The sequence below is a fragment of the Sturnira hondurensis genome, unplaced genomic scaffold (genome assembly GCF_014824575.4).
Source record: "Sturnira hondurensis isolate 20B ecotype Veracruz unplaced genomic scaffold, ASM1482457v3 Scaffold0018292, whole genome shotgun sequence".
Classification (NCBI taxonomy): Eukaryota; Metazoa; Chordata; class Mammalia; order Chiroptera; family Phyllostomidae; genus Sturnira; species Sturnira hondurensis.
In genome coordinates this window covers 2,512,396-2,535,387 of record NW_028090923.1, presented here as the reverse complement: position 1 = coordinate 2,535,387, position 22,992 = coordinate 2,512,396, and the positions used below count along the sequence as shown (strand labels likewise).

At 35.5% G+C, this 22,992-nt stretch overlaps 1 protein-coding gene across 1 annotated transcript in view; it reads left to right on the top strand.

The window, feature by feature from the left end:
* Nucleotides 1–22,656, top strand: part of PI15 (peptidase inhibitor 15) — a 33,794-nt gene extending 11,138 nt beyond the window's left edge. Inside the window, exons 3-6 of the mRNA XM_037068949.1 lie at nucleotides 17,177–17,295; nucleotides 18,281–18,413; nucleotides 18,536–18,651; nucleotides 22,180–22,656. Of these exons, the coding sequence (XP_036924844.1) occupies nucleotides 17,177–17,295; nucleotides 18,281–18,413; nucleotides 18,536–18,651; nucleotides 22,180–22,315 (504 nt within the window). The 3' untranslated portion in view covers nucleotides 22,316–22,656. The remainder of the gene's footprint in view (nucleotides 1–17,176; nucleotides 17,296–18,280; nucleotides 18,414–18,535; nucleotides 18,652–22,179) is intronic.
* The last annotated feature ends 336 nt before the right edge of the window (nucleotides 22,657–22,992 follow it).

Sequence of the window (22,992 nt, the reverse complement as noted above, 5' to 3'; positions counted from 1 at the left end):
CAATCTCATGAACTAAGTCACATGTAGATCAAATGTGTGTTTTAAATATAAGTTTGATGTTCTAGTGGAAAGAGAGGGCCTTACTTTAAAATTTTAAATCTTGTTTTCAAGTTTTTAGATGTTCAGGATATATATAGTACTTCCACATGTTTTGATACCTCAGTTAATAAAGCCATTTAGAGTTCCCATGACTTCTAAATAGGCACTATGAACACCATCTGTTATCTCTATCTCTGTATTCATAACCACATAGCCACAGACTACATGTTCCCCTCACTGGAATTATTGTCCTCAGAATGAGTGATGTTAGCTTATTTGTACAGCAGCATACAGTACTATTTCTCTACCCCTTTCACCCAAAATTCTTTCACTTATACACGTAGCAAACATCCTCACAGAGTTTGGTACCCACTGTCTGTGATAGTAAGATACTTTACTGATGAGATGCTATTTTAATTTTTATTAAACTTTGAATCAGTAACAGACCAGAGCTGAAAGAAAGAACACTAATGTAAGTTGTTATAAAGTGAAAACTAACAGATGTTAACTACCAGAAATGCCCCCTCCTTCCAAAGACCCTCATGTGGTGTGTGAGTGTGGGGGAGGAGAGTGGTGACTAGGGGTGTGAGAGGAGAGAGGGGGGCCAGAGTTCTCTGTGATCATAATGGCACGGCACCAAATAAGGCTTTGGATAACTTGTTAACTAGAAGAGCACTTGCTTTGCAAGTGAGGACACATTCAAGGTCCCCAGCTGTGAGACTTTGATTCAGTAGGTCCAGGGCCAGGCTAGGCATCTCTTCTTGAAAGTTATCCTGGAGATCCTGGAGCAATTTACTCAGTTAAAACTCTAAAATGTGCTTTAAGAACTATCTTAGGTCATGGTTCAGAACACAAAGCTGAGCTGAGGAAAGTATTGTATGGCTCAAATATCCACTTATTTATTAGGAGACCATATACTGAAACAACTACTAGGCTAAGTCAAAAAATTATTCCAGTGATAATTTCTATATTATCACAAAATTTCACTGAATATTCACTCTGCACCTGATTCCAAAAAACATTACGTAGGCACTATAGGTGATTTACCAATGTCTGAAACATGAAACAATGCTTACGTGGGGATATACTATATTTTGCTATGTACAATGTGCACTTTCTTGCCCAATTTTGAGGGAAAAGTAAGGATGCACATTATACATGTATACATTAATGATTACATGACATGGGCATAATAACCTGGTGTATAATGTACACAGAAACATGGGTGTGCATTATACATGGCAAATATGGTACTTGATTGACTAAAGACACTTCAAAAGAAAGAAACTTTTGGTAGCAGATAATTTTTTTGGAGCTTCTTTATGTAATGCATCACATACATAATACAGGGGTGAGCAAAATTAGGTTTATAGTTCTGAGTATGTGAAACAAAGTTTATTCTTATAGTATTTATTTTTATCACAACTGTAAACCTACCATTGCCCACTCCTGTATATGTATAATGTATTATATACATTTAAATAATTTATTATAATTTGCAATTGTTTACATATTTGTTTGGTAGTATTTTTGTTGACTGTCTCTTCCCTACACTTGATGACAGTTGAATGCACAATACCTAGTGTCTCCCAATAAGTATCATTTACTTGCTATCTAGATGAAGGAATTACCTAAGATCTTATTACTAATGTGGAGACTTCTATTTCTTGGATTTTCTAGTTTTGAGGTCAAAGTAGCCTCTCCTGGGTGGTATGTTATTCTAAGGAGGTTTCAGGTAAATGTGGCTTCAGGGTCACTATTTCCTGCCACCATCCTGGAGATGAAGAAGGAAGATAACACTGCTGTGTAGGTGTAATGGTGATAACAGTACCCTACATCAGAGGCCACAAACTGTAGGCCCATCAACCACTCCAATTAGTAGGTATGCTTAATTTGCTCTGCATAATATTGAACTATACAAGTTTTTACATTTTTTAAAGTTAATGTCAACATGTAAAAGTTGATATATTTTATATATATGTCAGGATTTCTAGATTATCCTGAAAATGGTAAGGTTTATAGACACCGAACCAACTGCCTACTCGTCAATAATTTCTTAGAGAGGAGTAGCTTCTTCGGGTGAGGCAAATCTGCTCGTTTCTGAGAGTCTGTCTCTCTGTACATCCCTCCCTCTTTTTCTCCATATAACTGTCCAGAGGTTAAGCAGCAGGTTCACTTTGTTATCTTATACCCAATACTACTTTAGTTGTCTTTATTACTAGACCATGTTCCCAGGCAATAATTTAGTTTGATTATATTTATTTATTAAAATATTTTATTTATTTATCTTTAGGGCAGATAGAGGGGAATGCTTTAGAGGGGAAGGGAAGGAGAGAGGAAGAGAAACACCAATGTATGGTTGCCTTTAGTGCATCCCCTGCTGGGAACTGGCCCCTGCTGGGAACTGGCTTGCAACCCAGGCATGTGCCCTGACTGGGAATCGAACCGCGATCGTCTGGTTCACAGGCCCACGCTCAATCTTAGTTTGATTATATTTAAATAAAGTTTGGGCATTTTTGAAGCACTTGGCTGGAGTACAGTTTCACACTGAACTGTGCATATATTTAAATCACTGAACCTTTTTTCATCATTTCCTAGTCACCAATTTTATTTGAATACTCTTATCTCAAATTTTGAATTTTTTTCTTTTACCCATGCCTTCATTTATTTATACATATGAAGCATGCCCTCAGTTAGAAGTCGCTTTGGGTGCTCCAGATAACAAAGGACAGTGCCTTGAATCACTTGTGGCAGTAGTGGTGATAATTGGCACTCACATTCTGTATATACAGTATTTTGAAGGTAGGATCAGTGAGACCTGCTAGTGGAGAAGATAAAAATTATTAAACAAAAATGACCACTAGATTTTCAGCCTGAGCAACTACAATAGCAGCTTGTAAACTTCTTCCATAAAGGGTCAGATAACACATGTTCAGCTGAACAGGCCTTATAGTTTACGTTGCAGCAAATTAACTCAGCTTTTATAGCATGGAAACAGCCATAGATAATGTATGAATAGTCAATGGGACAGATTGGTGACCTTGAACTAGAAGATGGGCAGTGCCATTCTCGGCTAGGAGGAAGACTGCAGGGTCAGCATGTTATGGGTGGGGAGCAGGGTAAAGTCATGAATATCTGGAGCTCAACTTTGAATGAATTAGGTAGAGACTTAAAGTAGCTAGCTGGGAAACTCAGTTTGGATTTCAACTGAGAGATTTAGAGATATAGTTCAGAGCAATAATACCACCAATACATAAATGGCATGTTAATCTGTGAGACTGGGTGGGAATATGTAGGCAGTGCATACATATAGATGAAACAGAAAAGAAAAAGGGAGCGAAGGAGGTGGACATGACCTGGACCACAGGAAAGCTCCAGCATGTAGAAGTTGGAGAGTGAAGAGAAATCAGCAAACATTTGCAATCAGCAACCTGCAATCAAGGCAAATACGGGATCATGAGGCCAAGGAACTGGGGTGTGTCCAGGAGGATAAAGTGGCCAGGGATGCCAAAGCTGCTGATAGACCAAGGAAGCTGATGAGCAGAAAATGGCCTGGGACACACAGCTAGGTAGACTAGAGGTGGGGTAGGGAACCTGTCTGGGGTCTCAAAAGAGAATGGAGGAAGGAAAACTGGAAATTCTTTTGTTTAAGACAACCTTCAAGGAATTTTTATTGTTATAGGAAGGAGAAAAAAGATGCCATAATTGAAAGATGTAAAGGAGTCGAGAAAGGGCTTCCCCCTACCCCGCTTTTTTTTAAATGCATGCTGTTGGCAATGATCTCCATTAAAAAAAGTACACTTTATATATATCATCTCTTTACAGAAATTTATCTTTCTCACCTACATTCAAGGTGGCAATCATTCTACTGGGAAGTCTACTTTATTTTCTTCTAAACATTTTAGAAAAGCTTAGGAGCCTAGTTTGATATTTTGTAACAGCAATTTTCAACCTGTTTCATCTCAAGGCATACATAAAGTAATTACTAAAACTCTGTGGCACACCAAAAACATATAGTATAATTTTTTGCTGATCTTATAAAAATAGGAATAATTTTGATTCATTCACACTGGATGGCTATTATTGTCTTGACTATTGTCATTTTTTTTATTTGACAGTCTAAGGGAAAAGAGGTTAGTGTCCCTGACTAAATAATCTGGGTTGCATGTTTTAAAAATTCTGTGGTATATTGGTAGAAAATTGTTGTTTGGGGGTATAATGTAGTCCCATATTTTATAGTTGTTTTTGTGGCTTGAGGGAATTACTTTTAACTCTCTACTTTTCTTATGAAGCAGAATCAGTTCAAAAATTACTTAGTTAATCAATACCAGAAACTTCCTTTTCTCTATTTCTGCTCTACCTCACCCCACCTGACCCCAGGCTCTGCAGCCTTCCTTCCCAATGCTCATTTCTGCCCTCCTGTTGGGTTAACACTGGCACTTGTATATTCATCTCTGAGTTTTATTTATTGGCATTTCACATGCATTTCTATCTAATGGGACTAAACCCACCAATTTCAAAACAGAGCCACAATTATGACCATGATTTAAAGCTGTTTTAAAGTGTTTTAAAAGCTTTTGGCTACACTCAGGGGAAATAATTTTGTCATCACTAATTTTTTTAATGGTTCTTTCTCACTTCTGTAAGTCAACACTTCTTTCTCAATCTGACTAACTCAGAAAAAGAGCAAAAGTCCTAACTTAATTGTTTTTAAAGAACTCTAAAATTTTTGTATCTAAATTGACTTTAGTTTTAATCTTAACATATAAGAAATGACCGCATAAATTTCCAAGAAAATAAATGTCTATTGCACATGTCATACTGCCATACTGTCTCCAATGCCATTGCTATCATAACTAGTTTAGAAATACGCCTCCAAAACCCTAAGTGCCATATCTTTATTTAATATTTTATGTCTTTGAAGGTGGATTCCAAGTGCATAATAGATTTTTCAAGAGGTGACATTTGTTTTTATTTTTAGTTTATTATTATTATTTTAATCCTCACCCAAGGATATGTTTATTGATTTTAGAGAGGGAAAGAGAGAGATGGAGATGGAGGGAGAGAGAGAGAGAGAGTTACAGAGACAGGCAGAGATTGATCAGTGCCTCCTGTATGTGCCCTGACAGGGGATGGAACCCCAAACATTTTGGTGCATGGGAGGACTCTCCTATCATCTGAGCCAAACTGGCCAGGTTTAAAATTAATTTTTCAAATACTTCTACATTTAATTTTCATGTTTGAAATTAAAAGACATTACCTACTTAAGAAAAAAGTGGTATGTCACCTCAAACAATGCTGGGAATATACCCAAGTAATTTTAGGTTGCAGTCCAGTTAGACCGAATTTATTGTTGCCCAGAGACATTTATGGGGATATAAGGAGGGAGGTTCAGATGTCAGTGTGCTCCCTCAATCTGGCGGCCACTCTGTTGTGGATACCAAAACTTACAGAAACAGCAGATAAAACAACCTCATATCTGGCTGGAGCATATGGTCCTCTAATTCTCTGTCTACTCATGAAAGTCCACAACCATCCCCCAAGCTGCAACAGTCTTTGAGTCAATTTTGTATTTCTTTGGCTTACACTCTAAAGATCTGTGAACTTGATGAGAGTCTGCCTTACCTCTCCTGTCTCTTGGAGCCACACGTGTCTTAGATATTTAAATGACATCAGAGTGATTTCCAGATATCTCTCATGACTTAAACCAACTATGTGGTTGCCAACAGACAAAGTGTTGAATTTATCAGCAGAATACATCATGGTCAACATTTGAGCCCAAAGCTAAATTAATCAATTTATGAGCTGACCAACTAAATGAAACAATAACAAATGGAAGAAAACCATTTGGGTCAATAGGGCACAACTTACAAGCATACCCGTGCTCGGACATTGCCTTAGCTATCTTTAGTTTGTGATCTATCTAATGTAATCATATTTAACTTCTAGTGGATCCAGGAAATCTTTCATTTTGTACCCATGCATATTCTTAATTTTTGCCTCATTTTTAGGAGGCAAGATCAGATTTTAAATGTTTACAAGCAAATTATCTTTGAAAGTATCTTATTTATTTAGAGGAAATACAGGATGTTGAATCTGGTTGAATAAAAGCTAACTAAGTATCAAGTGTTCAGTTTTTCCAGCAACAGATAATAATATGTTGTATATTCACTAGGCATTCACAAAAGATCAAATAAGTGCATGTGTTCCCTTTGTTCTGTTATTGTATTTGTAGGGAATAATATTAAAGTCATTTCAAATAAATATCACAGACATTCAGAGAAATTAAGCAGATGCATATCAAGCATCTATAAATATATATTAACTTAAATGTTTAGCAATTTACATCTTTAATATCCTTGAACTTTTATAAGCTGCTAAAATTCTTTTACATGATTACACTGGCAACATTTATTGTAATTTAGAGCTTCTGACTGGAGAGAATAGGTCATATTTTACCACTCCCTACAGCCCCCCATATTTTTGTTGAAATTTCCTATTATTATTATTAAATAAAGTAATCATTGCTTGCTATTTTCAAACATCAAAGACCTCTCATCATATCAATGCATTTAAATACTACTGGAGATTAAGGGAATAAATAATTTATCCATCTTCTCACAGGTTACATCTTTATTGGTTACAACTAGCCAATGAAAAAATACAGATACAGCAAATGCAGTTCTCAGTTTTACCAATAGATGTGATTGACGTAGGTCCAAAATTTCAGCACTCCCTACTTTGCTACTTTGTGCAGGATGGGTATGAATCCTGCCTGGGGACCAAGAGACAAGAAAGGGCACAGGACCTGCTTACCCTGTATTTGGCATCAAAGGGACAGTCAATCAGCTCTTTCACAGGGAGGCAGAGTGACCACTCTTTGTGTGGGACCTGGCCAGTGCCCAGCAGGGTTTCCAGCACCTTCTTTCAGGGACATGGACCCAGGCAAGTTCTCTAAAAGTAAACAGCACAGAAAGTGGTTATTCCTCCTCCCCAGCAACTGTCCTCTCCAAAATTTTAATTGTGCACATAGCAACACCTAAAAAATGTAGGCATCATAGTGAGACATTGTCTTCCTCTCAAAATCCTTTAATCACAGTTAACAAAGAATTCTCATGCAAGATATTTTTTAAGCATAAACTTTTGGTTTACCTTTTTAACATATACAACATTTTGTTCTTAAATATATGAATGAGTATAAAGATAGGATTATACATGCTAAATTACTTCTCAAATTCTTAACTGCCTTAAATATTTGTAAAATTTTGAGAAGAAGTTTTATTCTCTTTGTGGTATGGAAAGGGCTAGAACTGAGGAAGTCATAGCCCAAGAGCACAGATCTTCTTGGCTCTATACTGGGGCCACTCAAGTACATTACATCATGAGAAGTTGAAGATGAAAGGTACCCTAGAGATGACCTCATCCCATCTTATTTTACAGACAAGTTAACCGGTGGAAAGACTAGCTGACATGGTCTCAGTCACAGATGATCTTAGCCATAGAATCAGGGTTAGAACATAAGATTTTTTATTATTAGGTCAGTGTTATTTGTTCCAAGCTGTGTTCATATCTTAGGACAAGATTCTCATTAAGTGTTTTTAGCTGTTATTGGTCTGAGTGCACACTGTATTTCAATATGTAAATAATACTTAGATGTATTTTTTTTTTCAAGCGACTACAATTAGTTCAGCACTCTCCAGGGGACAAAAAGGGTTGATGCAATTACATCTGGAATTGCTTTTAATTTTGTATTTCAATGAACTGTAGCCCATATGTCATAAATCTGTATCTTATTCAAAACATCAGAAGGATAATTAATAGATACATTCACTAACAGCCGGGCAAATGCTTTAAAAAGTTAATTTCAGTCCTAAGATTCTATGATGTTCATTATAAATTTATTTTTTATTGTTGATATACTCTACCCCAATTTTCACAAACAAAACAAAGAAAAAGTTTGAAGTAATAATTCATAAATTTCTGTCAAATAATTATTTTACTAAGCTAAGTAATTATGAAAAAGGTAGTACATTTTTCCCATAATTGTAAAGTAGCATGATATCAAGTCAGAGAAAAAACAAATACATAAATAGACACCAGCTCATAAGATATTATAGAATAAGTTTTATTCATTTTGATACTGCATTTAACACTGAACATTGATTATTTATTTATTAAAATAAAATAAATAAATTTTATTTTAATAAAATTTTGTGATATTTCACCACATTAAATTTAATCAACAAAATGGGTGAATTATAGTCTGGTTAATGAAAAGTGTTTCTTGATACAGCTCCTTGAGTAATTTTCGTGTGTATGTGGCCAAAGGAGATGTGCCACTGTCACCTCAGAATTACTCTAAATGTTTTCCAAATAATTTTGTTTTTATATAAACTTTGTGAGTTTATTTCAATGGAATTCTAGATCAATGTATGTGAAATGGTCTTGTTTTTCTAATTTAAAACAACTTCTGAGTAACTAACAAATCTTGGAGGGCAGCTGCTATGGCCCTCTAGGGTGAAAATGTCTCCTGAAGAGTTTATCTGCTATTTTATTTTTTCCTATTTTATTTTAAAGTTACTAAATTAATTTCCTTTCACTTAAATACATTGTTATATTAAACAAATGTGTGTCTCCCATTATTTTTGAGGAAAACTATACCTTTCCATAGGCCAAGCAGTCCTCTGAGTTTGCTTGAAAGCTTGTAACATATTGTGAACTGAGGGCTATTAATGCTAATGCAGGTGAGTGTTGCTTAGCTCCCCACACCTGGTGGAAGAGAAAATCACCAAAAAGATGATAAGGGAAATTATGAAAGGAGAGAAACCAGGATTAGTATAAGGACACCCATGTGCCTTCATATACAGAGTTTCGTGTGAATTTGAGTAATTACAAAACTGTTACTTATTTTTTCTTTTATTACATTATTTTATTGTATTTTATTCATTACCATTTATCCCCCATACTATCTTCCATCTCCACCCATGCCCCTGCTTCCTGCAATCATCACACTGTTATTTCCTTTTTCATATAAGGTCTTACCTTCTAAAATATATTAGTATGCAAAACTTTAGGAAATCCAAGGAGGCAGAGAAGTAAGTGGAAGCTGCACAAACCTCCCAGGACCAATTTGGAGTGACAACTAAATTGTAGAGAAATCATTCTAAAAAACCAACTGAACACTGCCTGGAGAGAAGCCTTATAACCATGGACAGACAGAAGAAACCTTAATGGGGCTGGTAGGAAGTGTGGAGGAGGTACAAGAGGGCTTGCTGGGCTCCCATGAAAGGCAACTGAAATTCCAGTTGGATATTTACGCAGCCGGGAGATTGACCCTGAGAAGTGTGGGGTCTAAACACCAAGCTGGGCTCCAAGTCTGTAGCACCAGATCCTAAAAGGAACCCAGAAACATCCAGCTATGAAAAATAGAAGGTTCTGTGTCTTCCAGAGAAAGGTGGCTGGAGACTCAGAGAGCCTCTTAAAGGGCCAAGGCACAAAACTTTGTTTGCAGTCACTTATCCTGGCATCCAGTAGAGGGAGGACAGAGTGGACTAGAGACGCTTGAGGAGAGCCTGAGGTTGGTGGCTTTGGGGAGAGGACCTGGGGTTGGTGGCTTTGGGGAGAGGAAGAGCTGCCAGGACCCCTGTGCTGAGTGGTTCTCCATACTGTAGGAGCCATCTTTCTCATGCAGCACTCCTCTCCAAATGCCTCAGCCTAAGCAGAAGCAATAGCCCCGCTCATGGGAATTATTCTGCTCCACCCTGTGGAATTTAATCTGGGCTGCTGATTACAGCTTAAGGTTATATAATTGATTATATCAACAATTAAGGTAGATACCTGGAAGTACTAAGAGACTTTAGCTGCCCCTCTCCAAGGCCTGGTGCTGATAAAAACCAGCCTTGGAGCACAGCCTGGTTCTTTCTGCACACAAACAAGCCCGGCAGAGGGAGCCAAACAATGTGGATTAGTGATTACTCCAAACAGGTTGAGCAGCAGAAGTCACAAGCAGCTTCTGAAAAAGGCCTACACCAGAGTCTTTGCAGATCTGCCTAATACATAGAAGCAAATACAAAGAAGCAGCCAGAATGAGGAGACAGAGACACAAACCCCAAATGAAAGAATAAGAGAATTTTCCAAGAAGAACTAGATGAAATGGAGGCAAGGAATTGATCTGATAGATAGTTTAGAGCAGGGGTGTCAAACTCATTTTCACCGGGAGCCACATCAGCCTCTAAGTCACCTTCAAAGGGCTGAATGTGATTTTAGGACTGTGTTAAAGTAACTACTCCTTAACAGTTAAGCGAGAGCTCAGTGCTGCCCCCAGGTAGAAATAAGGTGTTGGGCTGGATAAAACAGAGTGGAGGGTGAGATTCAGTCCAAGGGCCTTGTGTTTGCCATCTGTGGTTTAGAGTAATGATTATAAGGATACTAAACAACATAACAAAAGACATAAGAACCATAAAAGATAATGAGTCAGAAATAAAGAATGTGATATCTGAAATAAACAATACACTGGAAGGAATAGATTGTCGGTTAGATGAAGCAGATGACTGAATCAGTGATTTGGGAGAAAAGGGGAAACAAAATAGACAGGCAGAGTGGCAAAAAATAAAAAAAAAGGAATTAAAAAATTGAGGAGAACTTAAGAAATATTTTGGACAACATGAAGCATAACAACACCTGCATCATGGGAATATCAGAAAGAGAAAAGAATGAGCAAAGTTTTGAGAACCTATTTAAAGCTTCCACGCAAAATGGTTTAGAGAACCATGCAAAAGCTTTCCTAATTAAGTGAAGGAAAAAAACACATAAGTCCAGGAAGCTCAGAAAGTCCTAAACAAGTTGTACCCAAAAAAGCTTACACTAAGACACATCATAATTAAATGGCAAAGCTTAAGAAAGGGAGGCTCCTAAAAGCCACAAGAGAAAATTGGGTAACTACACGGGAGCTCCAATTAGACTGTCCTCTGATTTCTCAACAGAAACATTTCAGGCCAGAAGGGAGTGGTGTGAAATATTCAAGGAGATGAAAAGCAAGTACCTCCAACCAGGACTATGTTACCCAGCAAGGCTATCATTTAAATCAAAGGAAAATAAGGAGCATCCCAGACAAGATAAAGCTGAAAAAATTTGTTGATGCCAAATTAGTACTGAAACAAATGTTAAAGGGCTTGCTTTAAGAAGAAAGGAGAAGAAAAAGAAAAAGAAAAATACAGACAAAAATGGCTTACCAATAAAATGGAACTAAATATGTATCTATAAAAAATCCCTAAAATGTAAATGGCTTAAATGCTCCAACCAAAAGATACAGAGTAGCTGGATGGATAAGAAAACAGTATCCGTATATATGTTGCCTCCAAGAGACACATTGTTGATTGAAAGATACACACAGACTAAAAGTAAAGGGATGAAAAAGATACTGCATGCAAACAGAAAAGGGGAAAAAAGCTGGGATAGCAATACTTATATTTGACAAAATAGATTTTAAAATCAAGGCTATGGTGAGAGACAAAGAAGGACACTACATAATGATAAAGGGAACCCTCCTATGAGAGGCTATAACCCTAGTAAACATATATACAGTCAACACAGGAGTACCTATATATGTAAAGCAAGTCTTGATGGACATAAAGGGAAAGATTGACAGAAATATAGTCATAGTTGCAGATGTTAACAGCCTATTGACTTTAATGGATAGATCTTCCAGACAGAAAATCTACAAGGAGACAGTGATCTAGATTAAATGGATTTATTTGATATATTTATAGCATTTTACTCCAATGCAGGAGAATATATATACTTTTCAAGTGTATGTAGAGCATTTTCCAAGACAGACCACAAATTTGTACACAAAACAAGTTTTAATAGATTTAAGAAGATGGAAATCACATAGAGTCTTCTCTAACCAAAATGCCATGAAACTAGAAATCAATCACAAGAACACTGAAAAGCACACAAAGACATGGAATCTAAATAGCATGTTATTAAATAACGAATGGATCAACAATGAGATCAAGGAAAAAATCAGATGATACCTTGAAACAAATGAAAATGAGGATAGAACAATCCAAAATCTGTGGGAAAACTGGAAAACAATCCTAAGAGGGAAATTCTTGCATTGCAGGTCTATCTCAAAAAATAAGAAAAAAAGCTCAAATAAACAATCTAATTTACACTTAAAGGAACCTGAAAAAGAACAAAAAACAAAGCACAAAGCCAATAGAAGGAAGGAAATAATGAAGATCAAAGCAGAAATAAATGACATGAAGACTAAAAAAAATGTACAAAAGGTCAATGAATTCAAGATCTGGTTCTTTGAAAAGATAAACAAGATTGATAAACCTTTGTAAAAAAAGAGAAATAAATAATATAATAAATGAAAGAGGAGGAATAACTGTCACCAAAAAATATAAAGAATTTTAAGAAAATGTTATGAGCAAGTGTATCCCAACAAACTGGACAACCTGAATAAAATGGATAAATTCCCAGAAACATAACAACCTTACAAGGTGAGTCAGGAAGAATCAGAGAATCTGAATAGACAGATCCACCTAGTGAAATTAAAGCAAAAATAAAAAAACAAACTACCAACCAACAAAAGCCCTGGACCACATGGCTTCACAGATGAATTTTACCAAATATTTGAGAAGAACTAACACTTCTCCTTCTCAAGTACTTCATAAAATTTCAGAGGAAGGATAGGTTCCAAATTCATTTACAAGGCCAAAATTATCCTAATTCCAAAACCAGATAAAGACACTACAAGGCAAGAAAATTATAGGCCAATATGCCTGATGAATGTAGACACCAAAATCTTCAACAGAATGTTAACAAACCAAGTACAGCAATGTATCAAAGAGGTCACGCAAGGTGGGTACAGCCTTCACAAATCAATAAATGTTATTTCCCATGTAAACAAAATGCAGGATAAAAACCACATGATAATATCAATAGATGCAGAAAAAGCATTTGATAAAATTCAGCACCCATTTATAATAAAACTCTCAGCAGATTACAGGGAACATACCTAAACATAATAAAAGCCATATATGACAAACCAAGTGCTAGCATGATACTCAACAGGTAAAATCTACAATGTTCCCCTTAACATTGGGAATGAGACAGGGATGTGCGCTTTCACCACTCATATTTAACACAGTACTGGAAGTCCTAGTCACAACAATCAGAGTAGAAGAAATAAAAGGCATCCAACTGAGAAGGGTGGAAATGGGAGGGAGGGGGAGCATGGGGGGTAGGATGGGATGGGAGTAATAGACAGAAAACTGTACTTGAAAAATAATTAAATAAAAATATTGGGGAAAAAAGAAAATAAGTAAGTAAGTAAATAAATAAATAAATAAATAAATAAAAGAAATAAAAGGCATCCAAATTGGCAAGGAAGAAGAAAAACTCGTTATTTGCGGATGACATGATACTGTACCTACAGAATCCCAAAGATTCCACCAAGAAACTATTACAACTGACAAATGAATTCNGACAAACCAAGTGCTAGCATGATACTCAACAGGTAAAATCTACAATGTTCCCCTTAACATTGGGAATGAGACAGGGATGTGCGCTTTCACCACTCATATTTAACACAGTACTGGAAGTCCTAGTCACAACAATCAGAGTAGAAGAAATAAAAGGCATCCAACTGAGAAGGGTGGAAATGGGAGGGAGGGGGAGCATGGGGGGCGGGATGGGATGAGAGTAATAGACAGAAAACTGTACTTGAAAAATAATTAAATAAAAATATTGGGGAAAAAAAGAAAATAAGTAAGTAAGTAAGTAAATAAATAAATAAATAAATAAAAGAAATAAAAGGCATCCAAATTGGCAAGGAAGAAGAAAAACTCGTTATTTGAGGATGACATGATACTGTACCTACAGAATCCCAAAGATTCCACCAAGAAACTATTACAACTGACAAATGAATTCAGCAAACTAGCAGGATACAAAATTAATATCCAGAAATCAGTTGCACTTTTATATGCCAAAACAAATGAACAGAAGTAGAAATTACAAAAATAGTCCCATTCACAATTGCTTTGAAAAGAATAAAATGCCTAGGAATAAACCTAACCAAGGATGTAAAAGACCTGTAGCTGGGAAGTTGTAAGGCACTGAAGAAAAAAATTGAAGAAGATATAAATAAGTGGAAGCATACACCGTGTTCATGGATAGAAAGAATGAACATTGTTAAAATGTCCCTATTATCCTAAGCACTTTATAGATTCAACACAACTCCTACCAAGAGTCTAGTGACATAGTTCACAGAAATAGAAAAATATTTCATATAAATATTTCAAAAATTTATATGAAACCACAAAAGGCCCCACATAGCAATAGAGATCCAGAGAAAGAAGAAGAATATAGAGAGCCCAGAAATAAATCTGGAATATTATAGAGAGCCCAGAAATAAATCCACACCTTTATAGTCAATTAATAATCATCAGAGGAAGCAAGCACATATGATGGGCTAAAATAGTTTATTCAATAAATGATGTTGTAAAAATTGGACAGATATTTCAGAAAAATGAAATGACCACAGTTTTATACAATGCATAATAATAACTTCAAAACAAAAATTTAAGTATTAGACCCAAAACCATAAAAATCATAGAAGAAAACGTAAGCTGCAAAATCTTGGACATTGCTCAGAGCAATATTTTATTGCATATATCTTCCCAGGCAAGGGAGACAAAAGAAAAAATAAACAAATGAGACTCCACCCAACTAAAAAGATTTTGCACAGCAAAGGAAATCATCAACAAAATAAAAAGAAAGCCCACAGAATGAAAGAACATCTGATAAGGGATTAATATCCAAAATATATAAAGAAGTTACAAAAACAACACCAGAAAACAAACAGCCACCCGTCCCACCAAAATAAATGGGTAAAAGACCTGAATAAACACTTCTCCAAAAAGAATACACAGATGGCCAATAGGGATATGAAAAGATGCTCAATGTCACTAATCATCAGAGAAATGCAAGTTAAAACCACAATGACATATCATTCTCACATCTGTCAGAATAGCCATCATCAGTAAATCAACAAACAAGTGCTGGTGAGGATGTGGAGAAAGGGAACCCTTTTGTACTGTTGATGGGAATGCAGAATGTTGCAGACACTGTGGAAAGCAGTATGGAAACAACTTCAAAAGACTAAAAATGGATCTGCCTTTGGACCCAGCAATCCTACTTCTGGGAATATATCTGAAGGAACCCAAAACACTAATTCTAAAGAACGTAAGCACCCCTTGTTTATTGCAGCATTATTTACAATTGCCAGACTATGGAAGCAGCCCACACGTCCATCAATAGATGAGTGGATAAAACAACTATGGTATGTTTACACAATGAAATACTACTCATCCATAAAAGAACAACAAAAAAGTATGGATGGACCTATAAATCATCATACTAAGTAACAAAAGTTAGTCAGAGAAAGAAATATACCATATGATTACACTCACGTGGAATGTAGTGAACAAACAAAATTAACAAGTAAAATGGGGACAGACTCATAGATGGAGAGCAGGATGACAGTAGCTGGGTGTGGGGAGGTGAGGGGTAGAGGGATTGAACAAAAAGGACAAAGGGCTAGTGAACATGGACAACAGTGTGGTGATTGCTAGGCAGAGGAGGGTGTAAGGGGTGCAGCTTATGTTACTATACATTAATAATACCCTTGTCAATTAAATTGTTCAAGAACAATTGCTATTTTTTATTCTTATTTTTTAAATTTATTTAATTATTTTTCAAGTACAGTATGTATTTATTTAAATCATAATGTACAATATTTTTATGGCAGCTCCAGGCAACATAATCAAGTTACTTTTCATGATAGTTTGTTTCCAGTTTATAGCAACATAAAAGGTGTAAGGTGTAAATGGCAATGGCAAAAAATACAATAAAGATTAAATGAAATATATATATTAGAATCCACTGTCTAATCATAATTTGATAGTATATCAGATAGTATATCAATATTAATGTATTTTAGAAAATGATGTTATGGTTTGGAATTAAAATATAAAAATTAAAATTATTTTTACAACAGATAAATACTTCACTAAATTATATGTTTATTAGGGAGAAATTTTGAAAGCATTTTACCTATATTTATGTACCAGAATTACAATATTCTCTATTTTGTATTTTGTACCTTTTAACTTGCTAGAAAATGGATTATAAGGTTAGTGTTACTTTATTACTGGCAGGCCCACAGATGTTTAGAGCTTGATTTCCCCACAGAGCTTCAGAGATGGGAATGTCAATCCACATGATAACTAATATAAATGTATACTAAATATAAGGTTCATTTACATTTTATGCCATAAAATTTTTATCTATGGGAAAGTTACTATATATTAATAATACCCTTGTCAATTAAACTGTTCAAGAACAATTGCTATTCTTCTTTTTTATTTTTTAAAATTTATTTAATTATTTTCAAGTACAGTATGTATTTATTTAAATCATAATGTACAATATTTTTATGGCAGCCCCAGACAACATAATCAAGTTACTTTTCATCATAGTTTGTTTCCAGTTTATAGCAACATAAAAGGAATTCTCATATTATTATTAGTACCAAAGATTCAAATTATATAAAATATGAAGGCTCCATGGGATATATTACATTATAACATAACTTGACCTTTGAAAGTTGTAGTATATTAAACATTATTAATTTTGACAAACTGATTTAAATAATTTTGATTGTATTCATTTTGGAGATATATGGGTAGCATGGTTCCTGGTTGCTCTGAAGGTGACCTCTAGGGAAACCAATTGACTGTGGTGGATTCAAATTTCGATGTTTGGTATGAGGTGTTCCAGGTCACATCTAGTTATGGTATTTTTGTTAACCAATCCTTTACTAAAACTGATGTCTAGACTTCTGATCTAGGAGTACTATAAAAGCAATAAAGTTTTTTGTGGTACAATCATATTACATTATAGAACTTTACATATCAATGGTCTGAATTTGTTTTCTTTCGGTGAAAACAGTCTCAGAAGTCAGAATTCAAAAAACAGAATTCAACAGTAGCACCATTTCTTTCATCTTACTTTTATTTTCTTACTAGTAAACCTGGTAAAACTGAAGGCTTTTTCCCCTTCACAGGTTTGGGATGAAAATCTTGCAAAGTCTGCTGAGGCTTGGGCGGCTACTTGCATTTGGGACCATGGACCTTCTTACTTACTGAGATTTTTTGGCCAAAATCTATCTGTGAGAACTGGAAGGTAGGAAGCAGTTTCACTGACACCATTCATGCACACAACTTCATTAGACCCCAAGGGGAAGTGACACCCATTTTAAGTAATATCAGCAACTATTTATTGAGGGCTTACTATGTGCCAAACATGGATGCTTGGCCTATGACTAATTCATAAGTTTTCAGGGAGCATTTAACTGGTTAAAAGGGCCTAATAAGACCAATTCCTTCTTTGACCCTTGAAGCAGTCTCCTTTAGCCTGTGTTCTTCACTTACACACCAGAATCTTTGAAAGGATCAGGCATGTGCTATGCCCTGTTTCCCATCTCTTCTACCTTAAAACACATTCCTCGACTGTGGCAGAAGCCAATTTTGTGTGTCTGCAATTTTCCCATGGTTTCATGTATCTGTATGTGTGTTCTACAAATTATGCATATTTGCATGCATATGTGTGTGCACATACACACATACATATGCAAGTATATGCAACTGTGGGCAAATTTTTCCCATTGATAGGATAATTTTCCTTGCATTGTGGAGTGTTATCATCCAAGTCCAGAGACCCATTCTCTTCCATCTTGGGAAGGAAACCAAGTGTGCTATATTAAAATTAAATTGATATAAGTCTAAGAAAAAAAAGCACACTGAGTTCCAGTATTACAAACACTTTTACATATCAATTCTTAATTGTGTATAATGTTCTGATGGAAGGAATTTTTGACATAGATAAAACAAGGTAAAGATGATGATTCCTGAAATATTTGCATGACTGTTTTTGAAATGACCAGATACATACTTACACAAATATAGGATCACTTGCTCTGGCCCTGGCCATTTTTATGTTGGCCCTATTTGAAGGAATAGAGGATTCTATGAGGTGGTGATAGTAATTGTGGGGGGTGGGTATACTCTTGATCCAGCATGAATAATCTGCAAAATGAACAAGACCCATGTTAACCTTCAACGTGAGTCTACCTGTGCCCTAAGTTTTTGTTGTTTCTCTGGATACCTAGATACCGCTCTATCCTGCAGCTGGTCAAGCCATGGTACGATGAAGTGAAAGACTATGCTTTTCCGTATCCCCAGGACTGCAACCCCAGATGTCCTATGAGATGTTTTGGCCCAATGTGTACACATTATACACAGGTTATATGAATTGTCTCTTTAATTTTGGGTTCATACTTTTAAAAAATGGTCTTAATTGTTTTGGTGAATAGGCATTTGCTTAGCTCTGACTTCAGTAATGGCATGCTGCTTTATTTTCCCAGATGGTGTGGGCCACCTCCAATCGGATAGGATGTGCAATTCATACTTGCCAAAACATGAATGTGTGGGGAGCTGTGTGGCGACGTGCAGTGTACTTGGTATGCAACTATGCCCCAAAGTAAGTCCCAGGTGACGTACTACTTACTTGAACCTTTCAGGATGATAATAAACACCTTCGTTCTGATAGGTGTTTTAATATGACTAGGACTTAACTAAAATGGCTTCTAATCTTGAATCCTCAATTATTCCCATGTACCTAAAACATAATGAGCTGAAGATTTCTTTTAAGAAGAAAAGGGATTCTGGCCTAAAATTTGTGGCAAAACATTCTGAGTATGGACATTAACTAATTTTTTCTCCCCAGCTTTCCTTTGTTATGGTAATTATGAAATTAACTCTGTACTTCCAGACTTTTGATGGCTACATGAAAAGGCATTGGAACACAATCTTCTGGGGAAATTCCACTACAAAATCTCTACCTTAGTGCTGGAATGGAGCATCCCCTTTTCAATGGGAAGACAAAACAAGCCTTTCTTCCTTCCTTGTTTTAAGAGAAAAAATTTAAATTTTATTGTATTAATTCCCGTAAATGGTTAAGGAGGCATTCAATATCAGAAGGGGAAATTTAAAAGCTATGACTTCTTTTCAAATTGAGGCTTTGCCATGATTTAAATTTCATATTAAAAGTATTCAGTAATTTCATCCTCTGGCATATATAAAAAGTATTGTGAAAGTTGATTAAAGATTCTAAAATATGACCATATTTACCAACCTTTTTTATAACAAGTAAGCATGTGTTAACATTTGATAAAGTGCCTTTTTGATTACAATAACTCTTCAGATGATAAAATATTTCAATATTTATTCATGAGTCTGTTCCCATTTGGAGTAAATACCAAAATGTGCAAAGGATTTATGGCGCTCTTGGTGTTTTTCAAAGTACGTCCCAAACAAAGATTTTCTCCAGTGTTGCTAGTATGGAAAGGGAATGAAAACATGTTTCACAAACAACTGCATTACTCATTTACATGGTAGTACGCCAGTGAATTTGCAAAGTTAGAAAAATAGTAATTTCCCCGATGGATCCCTTTTCACAATTTTTAGAACAATGAGATTTGGAAAATAGAATGTGTCTGCTTTATGAAAAGCATTCAATTGTGCATTTGCTTGATATTTTCACCCTCACTCTTTATATTTCTTTGTGACATAAATAGACCAAGTAGGCCCCAAATGATAAAAGAGATTTTTATTTCATTCATTTAACTTTTCTGTTTTTGGCTAAATGACTAGAATTTCTAATACTATTGATGAAAGATTTGATTGTTTTATGGTTCCAAGAAATTAAGATATTGTGTTTAGATGCTATATTTATTGTAACAAAAACATTATTTTGAAACCTAGGCAATGAAGAAACTTTTAAAATTCTGACTGGTATGTGAATATGATTCTTCTGATGTCAGTATGAAGTTATCTCAAGCCTAATGTTTTTCAGGGGAAAAATAGAAGAGAGAGGGAGAAAGACACAGAGAGACAGGGAGGGAGAATTTAATTACATGGACTAGGACAAAAAAGAAGAAATGATAAGTTTATTAATTTACTATTTAATATAATTATTTTTATGAAACAGGTTTGTGATTTATGTAAAAGTTTATGATATATAATTTTTATGTATAATAAAATTATATTTATAAATTTATTTTAGCAAAAATATGTGCTTTATAACTTCATAAAGTAATATAGAACACATAGAAAATATATATTTAAAGTAACAGAGACTTGGTAAAGATGTAGCTTTGGATAAAGATACATAAGGAAATAAATTTTGAAACATAGTGTGGGAGAGATTAGGAAAAATGAATGAGCTACACTCATAAGAGAACGGGCCCCTCCAACGTTTCTTAGTAAGCTTGTGACATTGCCAAAATTATGCTTAAGGAGGCATATCTGGGGGTCAGGGTGTAGAACAAACAGGATGGAGTGGAAAGTCCTGGAGTCTCACTTCATTTTGTGACATGAATAATCAGCATATTTTTGCTGCTTATGGTAAATGCTTTATGGATTAAAGTGTGAATTTTTAACTGACTGATTTAAGCAGTAGCTTCATGTCCTACAGATACATTCTGAGCTGCTGCTTGGTCATCCTCGGGTCTTAATGAAGATTACAACCACCTGTCTCTTATTTTTGCCTCTCCCCTACTGCTGTCTCACATATTGTTGACACCTACTGTTGTCTCACCTTGACTTTTTATTATAAATAACCAAATTGCCTCCTGACCATTCAATTTCCTTCACATTGTTGGCTATGTTGTTATTTTCTAGTACTCTAGTTACTAAACACTGGGCCCCTGAAGTATATTTATTACTTTCTCTTTTATAATTAAAGGAGCTCGATAACAGTAAGGCAACGTGGCTATTTTCTATTCCCAAATAATAAATTGATTTCTGATTTTGACCATGGTCACCAACATAGATAAAGAAAAACATTAAGGCCTTGGCTGGTGTAGCCCAGTGGATTGAGTGCTGGCCCGCGAACCAAAGGCTAGAGGTTTGATTCTCAGTCAGGGCACATGCCTGGGTTGCAGGCCGGTTCCCAGCAGGGGGCGCACGAGAAGCAACCATACATTGATATTTCTCTCCCTCTCTTCTTCCCTTACCCTCTAATAAAAATAAATAAATCTTTTTAAAAAGAAAGAAAAACATTAAGAACACAAAGTAATTCAGTCAAATGTGTTCATTATAAAAAATGAATAGCATTACTAAAGAAAAGGCTATAATTGTACATGTGGGAAAAGGTGTTGAGATTACCTTTAACTTCTTTGAAGATGGAGTTTTCCAGATTTCATTTTATAATGAGAATCTACAACATTTTAAAACTTTATAAACAAATCTTGTGAATACTTATAACCATTTTTAAAAGACTTTATTTATCTATCCTTAGAGAGGAAGGGAAGGAGAGAAGGAGAGAAATATGAATGTATGGTTGCCTCTCATGAGTCTCCTGTTTGGGGAACTGGCCTGCAACCCAGGCATGTGCCCTGACTGGGAATCGAACGGCGATCGTGTGGTTCACAGGCCCGAGCTCAATCCACTGAGCTACACCAGCCAGGGCATTATAACCATTTTTTGTACTTATGACAACTTCTTGCTCATTTCACCATTTCTAAGCCTCCTGGGAAGTACTATGTGTGCATGTGTGTATACATCTACACACATTTATGATCATACACACACAGTACATATGATCTTACTCTCCTTAGAATGTCACCAGTGTGGTTGTTTTCAAGTGCATGTGGCCCGAGCACTCTAGGTGGTGGCTGCAGGACAGAGACTGGCATGGCAACTGGCATGGCAACTGGCAGGGGCCGGGTAACGGCCGATGCCGCTGTTCATTGTAGGGAGTCACTTGTCATCTGTAAATTAAGACGCTGTTATCTCAGAGAGAAAATACTTAAAAGTAAGATGTATAGAATAAGTTACTGTATAAATAAAAAATGGACATAACTTTCAGTGCCGTTCAAAAAAGAAAACTTCTCAAAAAGATCACCACATGTCAATATATGTGGTCATGAGCTTAAGGACAATAAAATTTTTCTAAAATGATGAGCAAGTAACATTAACGTTACTTTCTTTTTCTTTTTCTTTACAGGGGCAATTGGATTGGAGAAGCACCGTATAAGGTGGGAGTACCATGTTCAGCCTGTCCTCCAAGTTATGGAGGATCTTGCACTGACAACCTTTGTTTTCCAGGAGTAACGTCAAACTACCTGTACTGGTTTAAATAAGCTTATCTATTCCTTCAGGACACAGAATGGTTCCTGGGAATCATAGGTCTATATATATTGAGTTTTGCACATATTATATATATTTTATAATAACCTTGTTTACCTTTTAATATTCATGGTATAAACTAGTGTTTGCCTAGTATGTTGGTTTGATCTTTTAAGGTCATCAAAACATCCATTTCTATTTTCTGACCTCTAAGCATAACGAAAATATTTTATATGTAGTATTGATATAATTGATGCATCCAATTCTAAAACTTGTTTCTCCCAAAAGAATTATGTTATGTCTCTAAAGAATAAAAAATATATGTGACCTGTAAGGTATGTGTGTGTATATATATGAGTACGCACATATATATGCACACACATACATATATACATATATGTATATGTATATAGATACATACACACAAACATAATAGATAATGTAACACATAGATAATATCATTCAGTAGTCAACTTGTGGGAAATTATAAATATTCTATTCCAAATATATGTGAGGTGGTGGGACATCTTAGTGTCCACCTCTATGGTAGTCACAAAATGATAGTTGGCAAAATAACCCTCAGTGACATCTGGATATAATAATTTAATTAAGCAACTACAAATTTTATTCTGGAGACAGTTCATCTTGTTTGGGTTCACAAAAGGATATGCTCAAACTTATGAAAATTTCA